Genomic DNA, 18765 nt, shown 5'->3' on the forward strand with positions numbered 1-18765 from the left:
CAGGGGAATGGCGTAAACCCGGGAGGCGGAGTTTGCAGTGAGCTGAGATCCGGCCACTGCACTCCAGTCTGGGCAACAGAGCGAGACTGTCTCAAAAAAAAAAAAAAAGATTTTGGTGTTATTTCCCTTGATTACCATTTATGTCACCTCTTTCAATTCCTTATTTTCCAGGTACTAACTTCACCCTATATAACTTCGTTTCTAAATCAGTAACAGAGGACACCTTTATCATTTGCTGATTTATATGCTCAGTGCTCAGCAGAGCTTAGGCACACATACATTGAAATCCACACACTGAGTAACCTCACCAAAGACAGAGAGGAGCAGAAAAGATAAACGAGAGGGAGATTTTTCTGAACAATCTGATATTTGGCTCCCCATTTCCAGAAAGTGTGCAAATTAAGGCCAGTCACAGTAGCTCATGCCTGTAATCCCAGCACTTCAGGAAGCTGAGGTGGGTGGATAGCTTGAACTCAGGAGTTTGAGAACATCCTGAGTCTCTATTAAAAATACAAAAATTAGCCGGGCATTGTGATGGGCACCTGTAGTCCCAGCTACTCCAGAGGTTGAGACACAAGAATCGCTTGAGCCCAGGAGGCAGGGGTTGCAGTGAGCTGAGATCACGCCACTGCACTCCAGCCTGGGTGATACAGCGAAACTCTGCCTTAAAAAAAAAAAAAAAAGAAGGTGTGCAAATTTGCAGCTCTTATTTTCTTATTCAAAAGGCTAGGGCTTTTCATTTTAACTAAGTGTTGCCAGATTTATTAAGTCCTGCTTCATTTTAGAATTCAGTTCAAAACTGCTGTCTTCGGGGTTTGATTTTGTTTAAATGTGTCCACCCTTATCTTTCTGAAACATCATCTCTTATTTATAATCCTTAGACATGATTCTCCATCACCTGGTAATTTCTTCTGCATAAATGAGAACTCCCCTCCCTGAGTCAGCTGTGCAACCTGAAAAAGCTGTCTTTTATTTTACTGATTTATTTCATCTTACAGCAAAATGTCCTCCTTGTGCAAAACATCTTAATTGCTATTTCTCCTTGTCCCTTGCCTCGTCACAGGAAGCTGCTCCACAGGTACCACATAATGTTTATGCTCATTTGTTTCTTTCTATTACATCCTGCCTTCCTGTGCACTAGAATCCGATGCCTACGAAGATATAATCAAAATGAAATTGTATTAGTTTAGATTAGCATCTGTGGCAGCGATTCCTATAAATGATACAGACAAGGCAGTAGCTATAATATCTGTCTTGTTTCGAGGTTAAAATGAAAAATGACATCTTTGATGGAAAGGACTCCACGGAGACCCTGGCAGAAACGAGGCCTCTTCCTCTGCTCACAGACAGCTCTCTTCCCCATCATATGGCTGACAGGTGTGTAATCATGTTCCTTAGTCACAGTTTGTGTTGAAATAACCAATTACCAAATGAATGAGAATCAAGCTCCAGTGCGACTGTTGCCACCACTGCAAAGTGATGATGTGTCATCCAAAGCTCAGGCGTTAAGGGGAGGCTCTGTCTGGGCTTCTCCTCAGCCAAGGATGCTCTCCAGGGCTGCGAGAAGCCTTTGCTGCTCTACACTGAATTTGATAAAATACGGGACATTTCTCCTTTGGCCCCTGCCCTTCAGTAATGGAGATTCCAACAGGGACACAAATGAATGGTTAGCCAGGTTTTCTGGGCAACTCAACATCATCCCCACCACTTCCTTTCCTTGACTTTTCCAGAACACATCATCCACACCTGTCACCAAGCACCCACTGGCACAACTGTCTCTCTGGCCACCCAGATTTCCACGTGAACAGGGCATTATCTGCCATATTTATCGTATATCTTTCCTCTGTGATATACATCATCTTCTACCAGACCCCATGGTAACAAAGAACAATGCCAAAGTCCAACAGCCCGACACTCCAAGTGTACCCTCATCAGGCAAGGAATTCCCCACATCCACTGATCAGGAGAGGTGTGGTAGATGTAAGCAGCCTACAGAGTCTTGCGTTGTTCTAGGTTCTAGATGAATACTGTCAAGGACAGCAAATCCCTTTGCATTCATGAAAACCATAAGCACAAAAATTGCATTTTTATTGGCCCAAAGGTTGTTAATATGTTGAGGGAGAAAGCTTGCAAGTAACTCAAATAAAGTCAAGGAAGAAAGCTGAGATACTGACCTATTTACAATGGATTATGATAGCACTGCTATTACACTTAATGTAGATCTTCACCAAACGTGGACTCCTCTCTGCCAGGCATACCCTGTTGCAGGGCCCGTGGGTGGAAGAGCCCTACCTCCCAGACTGGTGGCTGAAAGAATGAAAGGACAGGTGAAAGGAAGTGGCTGCCCCATGGCTTGGTTTCCCATCCACAAAGCAGGGCTCGTACTTGTTACCCACACTTGGTAGAATGAGAGCATGGTTGTAACCACCATGTAACACCAATAGTTAAAACTCAACAAAAGATTCTGAGTTGTGTGTCCTACTGACAACTTTGAGTCAAAAATACTGTATGCTTTCAAACCAACATCACATTTTCAGTAAAGCCAAGGAAGATGGTGATTCAATTTTTAGGCAGTGAATATCAAGGTAAAAATTCCCTAGACTGATTGATTCAGACTAAAAGATACAAAGAGATTAAGACAGATTCAAAGAGGTGAGTGGAAAGTACAATTCTTTTATATCCTTCACTCTTTTTTAAAACTTATCATGAAATAAATCACATCATGAAAGATGTTCCACCGGAAGATTTACCCTCAAAGACCAGACCAATATTACTTTCCAATAAAAATGCTTGGTAAGCTACACTTTGCAGGAGACGAAGGACAATAAATGTGTAAAGGGAAGGAAAAAACACCAACTAGCTCTCCTCCAGTGGTATACCTCAGAAACTGATGACTGTTTAACCAGTCTTGTTATCCTCATTAGCATAAGTGCTCACTACCCTTGCTTCTCTCTTCCTGGAAGGGCAACTGAGACCCTACACCTGCCCTTCACAATGGCTAGCATCACGGGCCCCAGTTGAGGGAGAAGGATGAAGTTCGAACTGTATAAAGGTAAGCAGAAAACAATGTGAGAGATGGGCTGAAAAGGGGGGCAAGAATGCAGGTGGCTGCAGAATGCATGGGTCTCCTTCCCAGGTGGGGTGAGGCCTGGAGCTGCATTACGCACAGGGCGTCTCTCCTCCACTTATTCATGTGCTCCTGGCAATTTTGGCAGGGGCACCTCGAGTGAAAAGCACACTACTTTGCACATATGGTGGAAAGAGTCTTGTGCATCAGTTGAATGCATACTGTACTACATACACATTCTGTTTTATCTCCGGGCCCAGCCGTGCTGCAAACGCTTGCAAATTGGGAAACCTTCTGTGCAGTAAAAATACGGACAGGAGAAGCTAGACTGTGACTTATAAGATGCAACACTAGCCAAAAAAAGCCAAAGTAACGAAAAGTTGAGGCGTGTGCTTCACACTCATTGCAACAAAGGCAGCTCTGGAAGGTGGGGACTCTCAGCCAGCCTTTATTTCATCCTCCTTCATCCTGTGGTTTCAGGTCCAATGAATGGGCTTCCTTTCCACATGCACTATGCCCTCTGGGAAACCTCTGCCTGTATCCACTGGTGCTTTATTTTTCAGAACGTTTGAAATTTATATGGAAAAACAATTTCAGCAAAATTTCTCAGATTTGCCTTGGTAGCGGATAGTGATGAAATTGTTATTTTTGTCTTCTTATCCTGAAGTCTTCAGCCTACTGTTCTGCAATGGGATGCCGCTGTCCTTAGAGAGTCACTGGCATCATTTTCACTTCCTAAGTGTTTCTAAAAGCAAAATCTGATACTGCTTAGGATTCAGATCTCCTTGTATATTTTGGATATTAAAGGGGCAAAGTGGTGGATTGTTCCGACCTTTCTTCTTTTCCCACTCTTCCTTTACCTGCCCCCCACATAATGATTTTTAAAATAACTCTTTTAAAACAACTGTTCTCCAGATAAGGAGAGTAGTATAAAAATCCTTTCTCGCTTCCAATCACAGATCTTTCTTTCTTTTTTATTAGCCTTATATGCATTAATAACAAAGTGTGGGAGTTTAAAGATTGTGTTAATAAAGCCAGTTTTATCAGGGTCAATGCATGAAGGTTTCTCTCAGTCTGTTTCAGCCTGCTGAGAGTGATAACATCTTCTTGTTTCACAAATGAAGAAACCAAGAGGTAGCCAGGCGATCTGACCGAAGGCACAGAATGAGAATTATAATACAGGATTCTTCATAAGATACAGAGTTAGAGTACCCAAGGAAAAGGGCAGAAGGTATTCACCACAATACCCACTAGCGTCCCTAGAGTACCCAAGGAAAAGGGCAGAAGGTATCCACCACAATACCCGCTAGCGTCCCTATCGATTGGCAGCTCCTTCTCATTCAACACATCTCTTCCCTCCTAACCCTTTCGTATGGTGCAACATCAGAGGTAGTAGAGGAGCAGCAGGCTTAATAATGCTGACATGCATGCTGCTCCCACCCTAATTTATTCTGTGTGTAGAACTTGTGATCTAGTTTCCATGCTATTTAGAATCATATACTCTCACAAAAGTTTGGAGTAATAGGAGTTAGCCCCAAACTGGTGGGAAGCTTAGAGTTGTCTGAGGCATGCTTTGGCTCATTTGAGTCCACTGTTCATCTTCAATATGGTTTTAGTTTGTCAAATTTCTAAAAACAATAAAATATATATTTTTAAAATTGTGTTTTGTAAGGACTCCACAGGCAACTTGACCGTGTTTCCCACTGTTGAGCACTAGCATTTTCCAGGTTTATTTTTCTTTGTTTTGTTTTTATGGTTGCTTCTTTTCTTAATGAGTTGAAATAAATGAAAATACAATGAAGTCAATAATTGGAAATTACGCTCGTCATTTAACCCTATCTATTAACAATAGTGTATGATCATTGTTACTGATACAGCTGAAATTCTTAATGGAGATTTCTAAGCAGTATATAAAAACCTAAGGGAAAGAGATATTACATACTTGGATAAAGTCCCAGGTTCTTAAAATGGACCTTTTAACAAGGTTACAAGGGAATCAGCCAGTTGAGCTTAAATACTGCCCCTTCTTCCACACACCTACTCTGGGGCCAGAAAAGGTGGAGCTGGGGAGATTCTCTGGGCTACTCTCAGAGTCCCTTTTCTAGTTCTCCTTGGAAATTCCCTTTGTCCCAGGCCTCCCAGAGCAAAGACACACCTTAGCATTATGGCTCACCCAGGCATGAGCAGCCGCTTTCTAAGCCATGTCCTTATCAGATCAAGAAATGACTTCCTAAAGTCTGTATTCTAAGGCATTTCAAGTACTATTATTTTATTTTGTATCATCAAAATTCCCACATATTTTACACACAAAATTCTGGAATTGGATTTCATTTTAATACAAAGTATATTCAATCAGGAGCCAAGTCTCTTCTAGAGGAACTTCTTCCAGTATTCTGAATTCATTTCACTTTATCTCACAGAATACCAACTATGGGAATTACAGGAAAGACACACAGGAGCACTGGTGCCTTCTCTCAGGGAATTTTCCGCCTGGTTAAGATTAGGTATATACACATTAATGGAAAATAAAGTAAATAAGTGGCAGATGCTGGTTTAAATATGTGCCCTGCTAGCCAAGGCAGTGAAATATAGCCATCCTCACGGGCTAGAGAGGTTAGAAGGACATGGGATTTTAGTTGAGTACCGTAGGTAAGATTTCAATAAGGATTTTAAATAATTTTTAAAGATATGTCCCTCTTTTAATTCCACACTCAAGGAGCAAGACTGAAGAGGAAGAAAATGTGTTCTGGATTTTAGATCAGAACTACAAATCTGTCTGTCTTCCCAACGTGCTTCTTGCTATTTCTTTTCTACTTCTAGTCATGGTCATTTTTTCCTTCCTTCTTTACTATATAAATAAGAAATGCAGGAAAAAGTGAGACCTTCTAAAACATGAAAGACTCAGCACTTTTGATCACCCTTGATGTCCAGCATAGTGCTTGATACACGTGCTCAATAAATGCTGTGTAGTGAACTTCAATGTTACACTAAATGTCTGTAACAAATGTTGTGCAGAGAGATCATTGTAGGTATCTGCCTGACACACCCCCTTCTCAGGGACTGTGTAGCCATGGTTTTGTATCACATGCTCTAGTCTGAGTTGACTGGACCAAGGTTTGGCACATGACCCAAGGACAGCTACTAGAGAAGGTGTCAAGCAACCCATGACACACTCTGTTGCAAGAAGATGTACGGTTTCAATCCAATTTCCTCCTTCAGGAATGTAAACTAGAATACACTAAGAGACTGCAGCAGGTGAGAATGGGAGCTGAACTGAGAGGACACAATGTTGAGAGGCGCTGCAGAGGCCGTGATGGATTTGTATGTGTTGAAGTGATGAAGACCAGGAGCTATAGGGATGCAAAGAAATCTGGTCTGGTCGACGGTGAGAAAAACATGGAGCAGACAGCCAGAGAAAATCAGAGATACCATGAGAGAAGGAAAGGTGGAGAGAAGCCAAGCCCAAAGCTGCCTCAGTTCTCACTGCTTTCTGCTTCCAATTCCAGCCCCCTTTCCTGAAGAGCCTGGCTAAAATACACAGTAACATCTTCTGTCTTCAACTTCACTCCACTGCCTTCCCTTTCTAAAGTCTTGATGCTTATTTTCTTTCTCCCCCTTGGGGAGAGGGGAATGGGATCCTACAGAGGAAAAGAGCCTCAAAGGGTGAACAAACATAAGGATTTTGAAACGATCAAATATCTCATCCACAACCCACCATCACCTGCTGAGCCAGGTGGACTGGGCACTGCATTAAATCTAAGAAAGGGAAACACATGAGTGAGAAGGGTTTTGGTTTAAACAGAACTAAGTTGCCCATTTTCCTTCATCACCTGAAATCACCACTAAATGCACAGATTAGACAATGCTGTCTGTTCAGTTAATAGTGGAGTTGGAGTAGATTCTATTTTTGACGAAAAATCAGCCGATTAGTTCACAGCCTTTCACCCTTTGGGGTGTCTGTCATTTCTAATTTCTGAGAGTGGCAGATGTCAGCTCCCTTAGCAAGGGACAAATTTTAAAAATCTGTTTGTACACATAAGCTGACACAAACTGAGCTGAATCCCACTGGGGGAAAGTACAACATTATGCTTGAAGCAACTGGAGAACATGGCTTCAACTGCTTTCCCTGCACAGGAGGCGTGGGATGAGCCAGGATGCCTTCCCACTCCAATTTCCTTTTGTGTTTCCCATAGGGTGTTCCCAGTTACAGATCTGGAAGTTCCTGAAACTGGTCAATTAATCTGGATACTCGGATGACTTTTAGGTTCATTTTGATTTTTCAGTCCTTCTGGCTCTGCACTATTGCCTATAGATTAGGTGCATATTCTACAATTTAATAGAGTCTTGTCACTCCCGAGGACTCTTCCTCCTCTCCTGAGGCTCTACCCACCCATCCCACACCTATCTCATTCCGCAGGTGCAAGTCACTTCCTACTCAGATGACCATATGGGAAGTGGTATCTCAGCGCCTCTCAACATTGTGTCCTCTCAGTTCAGCTCCCATTCTCACCTGCTGCAGTCTCTTAGTGTATTCTAGTCTACATTACTGAAGGAGGAAATTGGATTGAAGCCGTACATCTTCTTGCAACAGAGTGTGTCATGGGTTGCTCGACACCTTCTCTAGTAGCTGCCCTTGGTCAGCTTTAGGTCTCTCTCCCTCTCTCTCCACCCATTCCATCCACCTATCATGCAATCTGGGTCCGATCCTTCGCATCTGCCTTGTACTGGATTCCACGAAGGGGTGGAGCAACATAGAATTCTACCATGAGAGAGTCTCTGAGGCAATCTGACCTTGGTCTGACTGAACCTGCAGAGGCAGCCTTGTGCAGACAGATTCTACGGCAGATGGAGAAGAAGAATTCAATGGGACTTAGCAGAGACTCTGGAACCCATGGGCAACTATGTCTTATTTCTGACTGTCCATGTCACCCCTTCTGCTTCATTAAATATCACTGAGTCCTGAGCAGATGATTTCTTGGCCATCTCTTGACCTTTTAAATGACAAACAGACTACTCCTTCATCACTGCGTGAGTTGAAATACTATAGACTGATCTAGCCATACACTCCAAACCAAAGGAAAAACATCAACAATCTCACAATTTGTGTTACAGCCAACCCAGCTTCAGCTCTCAATAGCCATCTCTTGTTTCCCTCTTGCCCTCTTTATTTTGATCTGCTGCCCTTTCAGGCAGTGATGCTGTTTTCTTTAGCAAACCAAAGGCAGTTTGTTTCTGAGTTAAATGTCACTTCAATATTTCCCCAAGTGAGATGTTTGAACCAGTTTATGGGTTTCCTAAGCAACAGAGAAACGCTGGAAAAATATTTGGTATCTCAGGTCTGCAAGTTGCCTTAAACTTTGGCTCCCCAAGGCAAATGAAACAGATAGATTGAATACTCCAGTCTCACAGAAGTTTCAAGCTGAAAAATAAAGTAACAGCCGGAAAGCAAGAGCTCTGAGAGCTGGGAAACTCTCAGCCACGCCAGTCAGGTTTGTGCCCTTAGACACTTTTATTACTGAAATATTCTAAATATTCTAGTGACCGTAAGAGAAACAAGCACAAATCCAGAATCACAGAGCTATGGTCAACAACTAACATATGAGGAGGGAAATAAGCCTCCCCAGCCAAACACGGAATTCTGGAAGAAAATTCCTGTGGGAACGCAGATTATGCCCTGAAGGCTGAGATTTGATTAACCTTCTTGTAGCATGTGCAACGACAAATGTTATTGGTCATAAAATTATCCAGCCCTTATTAAAACACAGCTGCAGCTCTGGGCTCAGTGACCTCCTGGGGGAGAGATTTCCATAAGATAGTGATAGACTTTATGGAAGGAGAGCACCTTCCTAGCATTGCAACTACGGGAGAGTGTTTTATACTTTAATGAGGAGTTCTTGAGAGAGACCAGGCTCCTTAGTATTAAAAGCTTTAAGAAATAGAAGGGCCAGATTACATTCAGTCTGCTACTTGGTGGGCAGCCAGCCTACAGCTCACAATATGGATACGTCTTCCTTTATAGGGAAACGCGCGCACATTTGGGTGTGCATTGTCACATTCACAGACATACCTATTTTGCATCCAAATGTTTCCATTTCTCTTTGTCTTATATAATCATAGAATCTCAGAATTTGAAGGAAACTTAGACTACCCACCCAACTCCATCACTAAGTAGAGCTGTACAAAAATGGATACTAGTTCCTGCCTTTGGAAGTGTTCCAGAGAGGCTCTGCAACCCTACCGGATGCTATCAAGGGCTGCCACGGCCAGCTGGCTCCTCCCAGTAGCTGGTGCTGGTCCACTCTCTGTCTCAAGCTGTGAGGGCCTCACTGTGCTTTCCTGAAGCACTACATTCATGGGAAATGTGGCTATGAGGCTGCATCCCCTCAGGCCAAAGTCATGTGGAAAGGGTGTCCTCTGCTTTTCCAGACGTACTGGAGAATCACTGAGAGACGCCCTGTTGTCTATTGTAAGTTTTTTTTTGTTTGTTTGTTTTTCCAATAGCAATAAAAAAGGAACAATGAAAATGCTTATTCTTTTCAGTGGTCCATTTCTCACTATTTATATCTTTTCTTTACCTCACATGAGCCACTAAACTTATTTTTACTAATGGTGAATCCTTTGTGAAATTTTAGATCTGCTCCTAGAAATCCTTCCTTAAAATACAGAGTTTTAAGATTTCTCTTAAATCGATAAATTTATCTGCTGAGAAAATCAGAATTCTCAGAATAATTAGAGTTGCATCTCATTATTTTTTCTCAAGTATGTAAATTTCCTAATCATAAAAATTTATCAATCAAATTATATAAATTTCCCAATGGTACAAATGTTTTTCTCAAATAACATAAAGTTTTTCTTGTGAAATTATTTTGACCCATCAAACTCCTACAATCTATTATTCTTATTTTTCTTCTTTTTTTGCGATAGGGTCTCACTCTGTTGCCCAGGCTGGAGTGCACTGGTATGATAATGGCACACTGCAGCCTTGACCTCCTGGACTCAAGCAACCTTCCCACCTAAGTGTCCCAAGTAGCTGGGACTACAGGCATTCACCATCATGCATAGCTAATTTTTAAATTTTTTTTTGTAGAGATAGGGTCTCAGTTTCTTGCCCAGGCTGGTCTCAAACTCCTGGGCTCAAGCAATCCTCCTGCCATGTTTCTATTACCATTTTATTACTCTCAAAATTTGTATTATGAATTTGTAAAATATATGCAAAAATAGATATAATGGTGAATTTCCAATTTCTCAATACACAGCTTCAACGATTGAGATTTTTACTTCACTTACTTCATCCATCCCTCCTTATTTTTTTCTTCCTGAAAATTCTGAGACATCATCCCGTTTCATGTACAGCAGTATATTTCACTTTATCAATTTTTCCATCATTTTGATGTTATTTTAGTTTCCTTTTTGAGAATTCTTTAGATTTGTCCCTCAGGTTACCCATCTCACAATGTTCAGTCCCTTCCTCAAGGGATCTCAGCATCTCAACATGTCTCAGTCATACTTTGTCACTTCTACTTTGCAGAAGGTGACAAGGAAATAACTGTTTGCCCCAAAACAAAAACACTTCTGATTTTATTACAAAACATGGAATTCTGGTCATGAATTTAAAGTCTCTTTTATTATGCCAACTGGCATATAAAAATTATCTGAGGAAGACAAGTGATTGTGCTAACCATGCTACTTGGTCAACGTAACATGAAATATGCTGCCGCCCATAGTCTCATCAAGACCTCATGGCCCCATGCACCAGATGGCTTTCCAGGGTCTAAAGACAATTTTTTTTAAACTCTAAAAGGCTTCCTTATAATATACCATCATTAAGTAAAATTCACTATTTAAGAACCAGGGAGGCCAGGCACAGAGGCTTACACCTGTAATTCCAGCACTTTGGGAGGCCCAGGCGGCAGATCACTTAAGATTAGGAGTTTGAGACCAGCCTGGCCAACATGGCAAAACCCTATCTCTACTAAAAATACAAAAATGAGCTGGGCATGGTGGCATGCACCTGTAACTCCAGCCACTCAGGATGCTGAGGCACGAGAATCACTTGAACCCAGGAAGTGGAGGTTGCAGTGAGCCAAAATTGCACCACTGCACTCCAGCCTGGGTGACACAGTGAGACCCTGTCTCAAAAAAAAAAAAAAAGAACCAGGGAGCCACTAAGAAGCAAGTGTTTGATGATGTAGTAATATTTTAGTTCAAAGGATACACGATTTTTGTGATCTCTTTTGAACACCACAGAATCTCACACACAGAAAGAAATAAAAATGTGTGACACACCATTCAAGGGATCTATTTCTTTCTGTTGTTCTTACTTCCTTTTAAACTATCAAGCTGTAATAATTATTCCATCTAAGCAGCCCCCAGTAAATGAAACAGCCCTTAGACAGCTGTCAAGGCTCAGTCTTCCGGAAGCTTTGATTTTAATGAAACTCATTAAGGAAAGAAATTAACAGAAAATATCATAATTTGTCTTGTTTCAGAAAACTAAACAGAAACAAAAGCCTTCTTCACCTGACAAGGAATCTGACCAGCTAAGCTCCTTTATTATTTTCAGAGCTCCCACCAGGCAGTTGTGCACAAGCACAGAACTACAAAAGAGAAAGCACCTCCTCCCAGAGAAATGGCCCGGCCCAGCCCAGCCCAGCCCAGTCAAGCCCAGACTGACTTGTCACCTCAACTTCATGGAGAAAGCCTCCTCAGTCGGGGCAGGGGCTTTTGGAACCATCTATGCAAGCACAGAATATCTAAGGAAATGAAAGGCTATGGAAAATAATTCCCATTAAAGGGCTATGGTTGGAGAAATTGTCCACACATCTAGCTGTAAAACTCCCCTCTCCTAAGTCTAATTTCTCTCCAGAGAATGATGAAATATTTAGCTGTATTTTTTTTAATTTAAAGAAACCCCATGAACTGCATATGCCTTGCTTCCCCTTCTGTAATGTTTTCCAGTACAAGTTTAGCTGAAATGTCTCAAGACATTAAGAAGCATTCACCTTAACATCCATCTACCACCTCAGATACTCCCAAGACTTTGACGACACCCAGAATCATTACACTGATAGGTTTGGCACAGTCCTGATTTGAGTATGTTCTGATTCCATGCGGATTTAATTGGCATCTCTCCCTGATGGGTCAGATACCCCTCGAGACAGACCTTTGCAGAAGAAAGGGCATGCATCCGAAGTGTTTATGAAACTGAAAGCGAGTATATTATTGACAATGGTCTCACTGCTGCTTCCCAGCTGGAAGCACACATCTCTGAGTCTCCCAAGAAAAAAAGCCTGAAAAGGTGGTTGGGCTTTTCCAGCGATTTCAGTTGCGTCAATAGGAGACAAGATGAGAAGCAGAACAGAACAGAGGCTGTGAACATGGCCATGTATACCCACCTCCACAGTCTGGTGGGGAAAGAGACTTGAGTCCGTTCCCAGCCCGGTCACTCCTGGACTGTCTGAGTGAGTAGGTTAAGTTCTCTGAGTCTCAGTTGCCTCCCCTGTAAAATGCGGACACTAACATCTTTGTCATCAGGGCATTATGAGGCTTAAACAACATAAAATGCTTAGCCCAGTATCTAATATAGTGAAAACTTTAAAAATGGGAGAAACCGTGAGTATCCATAGGTGTATGAAGAGGATGCTACCTGTTAGGGGTCAGGAAGGCTCCAGTGCTCAGGTTTTGGGGAAAAGGAGGGTGGGCCTGGAGAGTCAGGTACTTGAAGGAGAGAATCCAGAGAAGAAATCCCTCATTGGGTGGACAGAGGTGAGACCCTGGAGAGGGAGCAGGTGGACTTCAAGAGTCACACTTGGCTGACTTCTCACCCTGGCTTCACACTGTCCTGTAATAGACCCCTATGAAAATTCTCAAATCCTTCCAGGGCTACTCCTATCTTTACTACCAGGGTCTACACAGGAGACCCAGGAGAGAGCTGCATGAAGCATATCTGAACACCTCTTGGGCTGGGGAAGGATAGGTAAAGCTCCTGAAATCCTGTTTTTTAAAAACAGATTGGTCTCTCTGGTCTCGGCTGCAGAAGCGAGATGACAAAGGGAACGTCATCGTTTGGAAAGCGTCGCAATAAGACGCACACATTGTGCCGCCGCTGTGGCTCTAAGGCCTACCACCTTCAGAAGTCCACCTGTGGCAAATGTGGCTACCCTGCCAAGCGCAAGAGAAAGTATAACTGGAGTGCCAAGGCTAAAAGACGAAATACCACCGGAACTGGTCGAATGAGGCACCTAAAAATTGTATACCGCAGATTCAGGCATGGATTCCGTGAAGGAACAACACCTAAACCCAAGAGGGCAGCTGTTGCAGCATCCAGTTCATCTTAAGAATGTCAGCGATTAGTCATGCAATAAATGTTCTGGTTTTGAAAAATACAAAAAAAAATAAAAATAAAAATAAAAACAGATTGGTAAGGTGAAGGCAGGAAGCTGCTAAGTAGAAACCACCAGACAAACTAGAGGAGAGAAAAGAATGGTTATTCTAGGGCACGTAGCATTATTTTAACTGTGAAAGGGTCATTTTGAATTAGTCATTTTCTATCTTTTTCTGGGTTCCCTCTGATAGACACCGGGACATCAGGCCACCCTCTCCCCCACTGTGGCCCCCTGAATAAAGTCATAACTCAGTTCTACGCAGTGCACTGAACACAGTTTCTTTTAAGAGGAGAAACTGACATGTCTATTGCAAGTCACTGAGGGACTGATGACTGAGATTCCTACTTTAGATTATAAGAGTCTATGTTTGCTGCATGGTACAAACCACATGTGTATTAAAAAAACTAATCAGATCTATATGTCACCCAAATTTCATACAAATCCATATTCTCTCACACAACACAAAATAAGAGGTTTCACGTGACAATTACGACTGTGACTGAGAATAAGATAATTACTCCTACCATGACAAATTTAGGAAGACTGATTAGTTAATCTGCAAAGGTTTTGTATAACCCATGATTCCCTGATAAAGCCATGTGGATGGATGATCAGGAGATTAAGGATCCTCTGACTGTGGATCCATTTATTCTTGACAGGACTAGGTGAACATGGTAGTTCTCAGTATCTCCTCTTTTTCTTATTTCATGCCTGTTTCTATTGTTTTCTTAGTTTAAATAAATTTCATCTTAATTTTTTCATCTCTGATCTATTTACATACTTTGTACTAAAGGATGTGTATATTGAAGGGAGAAAAATATGCCGGTCAACTAGTGTAGCCTTTACTTGTACAGCCTCCACATCTTCTATACGGGTTCCCAGGTTCAAAAAATGCATCGGTGTAGTGTGGGAAGTAAACAAAACAAAAAAAGAAAAGAAAATGCACCCAACACTTGACAGTACAGATGAGGAAATCTACTAGTTTATAAGCCAGCTTTAAAAAAAAAAAAAAAATTAATCTTATTTGGTAAACAAATTAACATTCCTTTCAATGTTCTTCATTTCAAAAAGCCAGTCCTAGTTTATTCAGTTCATCATTTGGTTCAGAAATAGTTTATCCATTCATTCAGTGAATACTTATCAAGACATTTTCACATGGCAGATGAAGTTTCAAACACTGGAGATGTAGTGGTAAACAAGACAGACAAAATCCCTGTCTTCATGGGGTTTTTATTATAATGAAAAACACAGGCAATAGACAAATTAATATCTATAAAAGATATACAATACTAGTAGTAGTATATGCTATGAAAAATGAAAGAAGTTATAAGCATTTAGAGAGGATGGGAACTGCTAATCTATATAGCTAGTTGTTAAATAAAATAAAAAGTGCTCACTTTTTAATATCACTAGAATAACTTAAATTTTTTCTGATCTCTCTAGTGTCTTATGAATTAACATACGCGAACTAAAATGCTACCCATGGTATTCTGCAGTTTTAATTATTTTATATTTCATTATATAAAATATATTTATATTTTATTAATTTACCTGTACCTTCCCTGCCTCATTCTAGAAAGGATTTATGACAGAGCAGTTACATAAATCGCTCTGCCTCTTTGCTATTCAAGAACTAGATCTTTAGGCTGAGCACAGTGGTTCACACCTGTAATCCCAGCACTTTGGGAGGCCGAGGCAGGTTGATCACGAGGTCAGGAGTTCGAGACCAGCCTGGCCAACATGGTGAAACCCCGTCTCTACTAAAAACAAAAAAAATAGCCGGGTGTGGTGGCAGGCACCTATAATTCCAGCTACTCAGGAGGCTGAGGCAGAAGAATTGCTTGAACCCAGGAGATGGAAGTTGCAGTGAGCCATGATTGGGCCACTGCACTCTAGCCTGGGTAACAGAACAAGACTCTGTCTTGGAGGAAAAAAAAAAGAACTAGATCTTTATGAAAAGAGTAGAAACACAAACTCATTTCCAAAGTATTTTATGTTCTCTCATTTGAAGTTGATTTCTCGGACAATCTAAGTATATGAGTAAGTCCCGAGAATCAAGATTTGCAAGGAAGATCAAATGAAAAGGCTAAAAATCAATACAGCCTACATCTTATAATCATACATTTCGTAGAAATTTAACTTTGTAATTTTTTTCATGATGTCAGTCTCAGAAGCATGTCAGGATTAACCTCATGAATCAACATTCTAAGTCTAAAATGTTTAAATTTTGCATTCTAGATACAATGAATGTCAATATAACATGGGAGAATGGAGGCAGAAAGACAAGAGAAATTATCCATAAATTATGCAGAATCATCTTCTGCTCATCCTCCTTGGTAGAATGGGAAAAGTTGAATGACACAAAGGATAAACCTAAAAAATCACAGAACATACATAATCAACCAGTAACCTGCTCCATAACCAACCTCAGTCACTCAGCCTCAAAGTTTTTCTTAGCAGCCAGGTTTTAGAATAATGATGGTGACAGGAAATCCCTTGTGTTGGTGTGAGAGCTCAATTCATGAATAATCAAGTATCATGTACACAAAATGGGACCAAAAAAAGTGAAATCTCTGTTTCAAATCCACTACTTGGCACTCTTTCCATCTGCTGAAACACTCTATAGTAACTTTCCAAACATTTGGTTTATATTGACCAAGTCTGATATACAGCTAAAGGCCATCAGATATATTTTGATTTTTGATTCATTTTGCCATTCTTGAAAGAGTAGCCATTAAGTTTCCAAATGGCCATATCTTCCATAATTTTTAATAGTTTCAGAACAATTTCATATAGAGATAGCAAAAACAAATTTCTGCTTGTACAAAGCAAGCCTACAAAAGCACTCATATTTAGCCTTATGATATATTTAAAATATATCTTTGCTTTTCAAATCACTTCTATCAGAGGTATTCGCTAATTACTTATACAAAGGAAGTTTTGTATGTTTTCATTTTATCTTGATTTCAAAGGAAAAAATCTCTAAATGTGAAATATATTTCCTACACCTCAGTTTTAGTTCTTTTTGCAGTCATATTACGTTTATTTTATTCACAAAATTGTCACTTGCAACACCAACAAAATAAGTATACCAAGTACACACACAATATAGTTCCCAAATATAAGAATTGGTAAAGATCAGAAAGGAGAGATTAAGTTGAAGTCTGGAGGTATATGAATGTCTTATCAATTATAAAATGCGATATAAATGTATATTCTTATTATTACTGCTATTGATGATATACTATCAATTAATTTCCTTTGAGGCTCATTATATATGTTAGATCACAGTTTTAGTTTGGATCCAATCACCACATGGTTCTCTTTTATCAGTCACCTGATGTTGGGAACTGCCAGATGGACACACCCGTTCTGAGGTTTGACTAGAATCTGTTTCACCCAGGCAAAAGTAAGGTTCGGACTGGCCCAATGTCTACAGCGGCTAAAAGACCTGCCCAAGCTGATGGTTTCCATGCTACCTCTTATTCGTGTATAACCATGATCCCCCTGTCTCAGAGTCAAGGCTTATAGACCAGGTTGTGCCACTTGCTTTGTTAGGCAAACATTAATGCAGTCAAACTATATAATTAATTCATGCCATTTTGTCAAGCCAATTCACAAAGAAAGAGCATTGGGAAACCATACTATTACCTCGTTGGATACCTCCAAATTGTATTCAGTTATTTGGTTTCAGGTGTGATGGATCAGATGGGTCTCTAGAAAGTGTCTGAGGTGATGGAAATCATGCTGCTGTGAGCATTATGAGATTTCGGGTAAGCTGATTTGTGTGTGTGCATGGAAGTATAGCACTGGTATAATAGAAAACCTTTGACTACATGGGAGATTTCAGAGAGGCCATTATTAGGTCATTCAGCATATCAAGGACAAAGCACTGATTTACTGGGTTTGCTTCAGAGTGTGCATTTCTGCTTTTTACACCTGACAAACCACTGAATGGGATCATTAGACACCACCCTTGACTGGAACCATCTTCCAACACAGGCTGTCTGTGCCCTTTATAACATCCCTATTACATTAACAAGGAGAGCCATGATCTGGTTTCTGCAACTTGCCACAGAATTCTCAGGTCAAGTGTAAATGCATATTACAGAGCACCCTCTGGCATGCATTGTTAATGTCCTCATTTTTAAAAATCTCTAAAAGTCTTCAACTGTGCAACTGGAAAATGTTTCCAAATCCTCTTACCCCTAACATAGCAAATCCCATTGTTTATTAAGTCTGATGTTTTGTAAATTTGATCCTGCCTAGTTTATAGGGAGGAATATCTTCCAAAACAACCCAAGAGAGTTCTTCAGGGACAAAAGCCAATCAGGAGAACCCGCTTTCATGGTAAGAAGACAATTCTAGGATTAGGAGACACAACACTATTGCTAACCAATTGCAGTTCTGTCTGGGTCATGCGCTATCCGTGGCAGAAACAGGCAAGATGGCAGATGCCCTGGGTTATTTTAATTAATTTAATCATGTGACTAATTGGTCTCTGCTGGGTTTCTGTGGTAACTGCTTCCTAAGTGCTGATGGGCAATTGTGTTAAATGTAGCTTGGAATCTGCACGTAGGGCGCAGTGCCTTGGAGAGCCGTGCAGCTGCGCTTGGAAGGTGCCCTGCTGGGCCTCTGATTGTTGGAGTGCAAGGCGCTTACAGCTGCACCGTCCTCTGGAAACAGGCACTGCCTCCCTTTTCTGAAGGAACATTGCTTACCTACCTACGTGGGCGAGAACTCACTGTGGACATACGAAAATGATCGGTGACCAAAAAATACTCAGGTTTGGCAAGGATGTGAGAATTTGATGGAGAAGAGTATCTGTAATAAAGGGACAGTGGAATGAGAAAGAGGAGAGAAGGAGAATTAAGGCGACTCTTCTATGAATAATATGCCGCCCCAGAAGCTATCATGTGTTATTCATAGCTGTCCAACTGATACTAATAAGCCATCCTTTTAAATGCCTTGCAGGGTTTATCTTTTTTTTTTTTTTCATTCTCTTACAATGCCATCTCCTCCTGTCACTGAGAAGGTGCGTGGGAGAACGGGTGGGTGGATGGCCAGTTTTAGAGCACAGTCTACTTCAGACAGATGGAAGGAAAATGACTTCCAAATTTTCTCATGAAGTGGGATGTTTGTATTTGCGCAATGCATTCTAGCACCTGTGCAGAGAAAAAAATGTAATCACAGATTTCCCTCAGAAGGGGATTTTAAAAAATGTAAAACCACTAACTGCAGCACAAGGATGCTGCTGTACTTGAACAGGGCCTTCCATCTGCAGACCCAGCCAGGCTCACAGAATAATAGTTT

The 18765-nt window shown here is 41.0% G+C and overlaps 2 protein-coding genes across 3 annotated transcripts in view; one reads left to right on the top strand and one right to left on the bottom strand.

Moving 5' to 3' along the window:
* Window positions 1-18765, bottom strand: part of SOBP (sine oculis binding protein homolog) — a 172795-nt gene that overhangs the window by 88189 nt on the left and 65841 nt on the right. The gene's annotated exons all lie outside the window — the stretch shown is intronic.
* On the top strand, window positions 13090-13462 carry LOC111538538 (60S ribosomal protein L37). Its single transcript, XM_023205949.2, has one exon. The coding sequence runs from the start codon at window positions 13111-13113 to the stop codon at window positions 13402-13404; it is 294 nt and encodes a 97-aa protein (XP_023061717.1). The 5' UTR covers window positions 13090-13110; the 3' UTR covers window positions 13405-13462.

Source organism: Piliocolobus tephrosceles, chromosome 5, assembly GCF_002776525.5.
Source record: "Piliocolobus tephrosceles isolate RC106 chromosome 5, ASM277652v3, whole genome shotgun sequence".
Lineage (NCBI taxonomy): Eukaryota > Metazoa > Chordata > Mammalia > Primates > Cercopithecidae > Piliocolobus > Piliocolobus tephrosceles.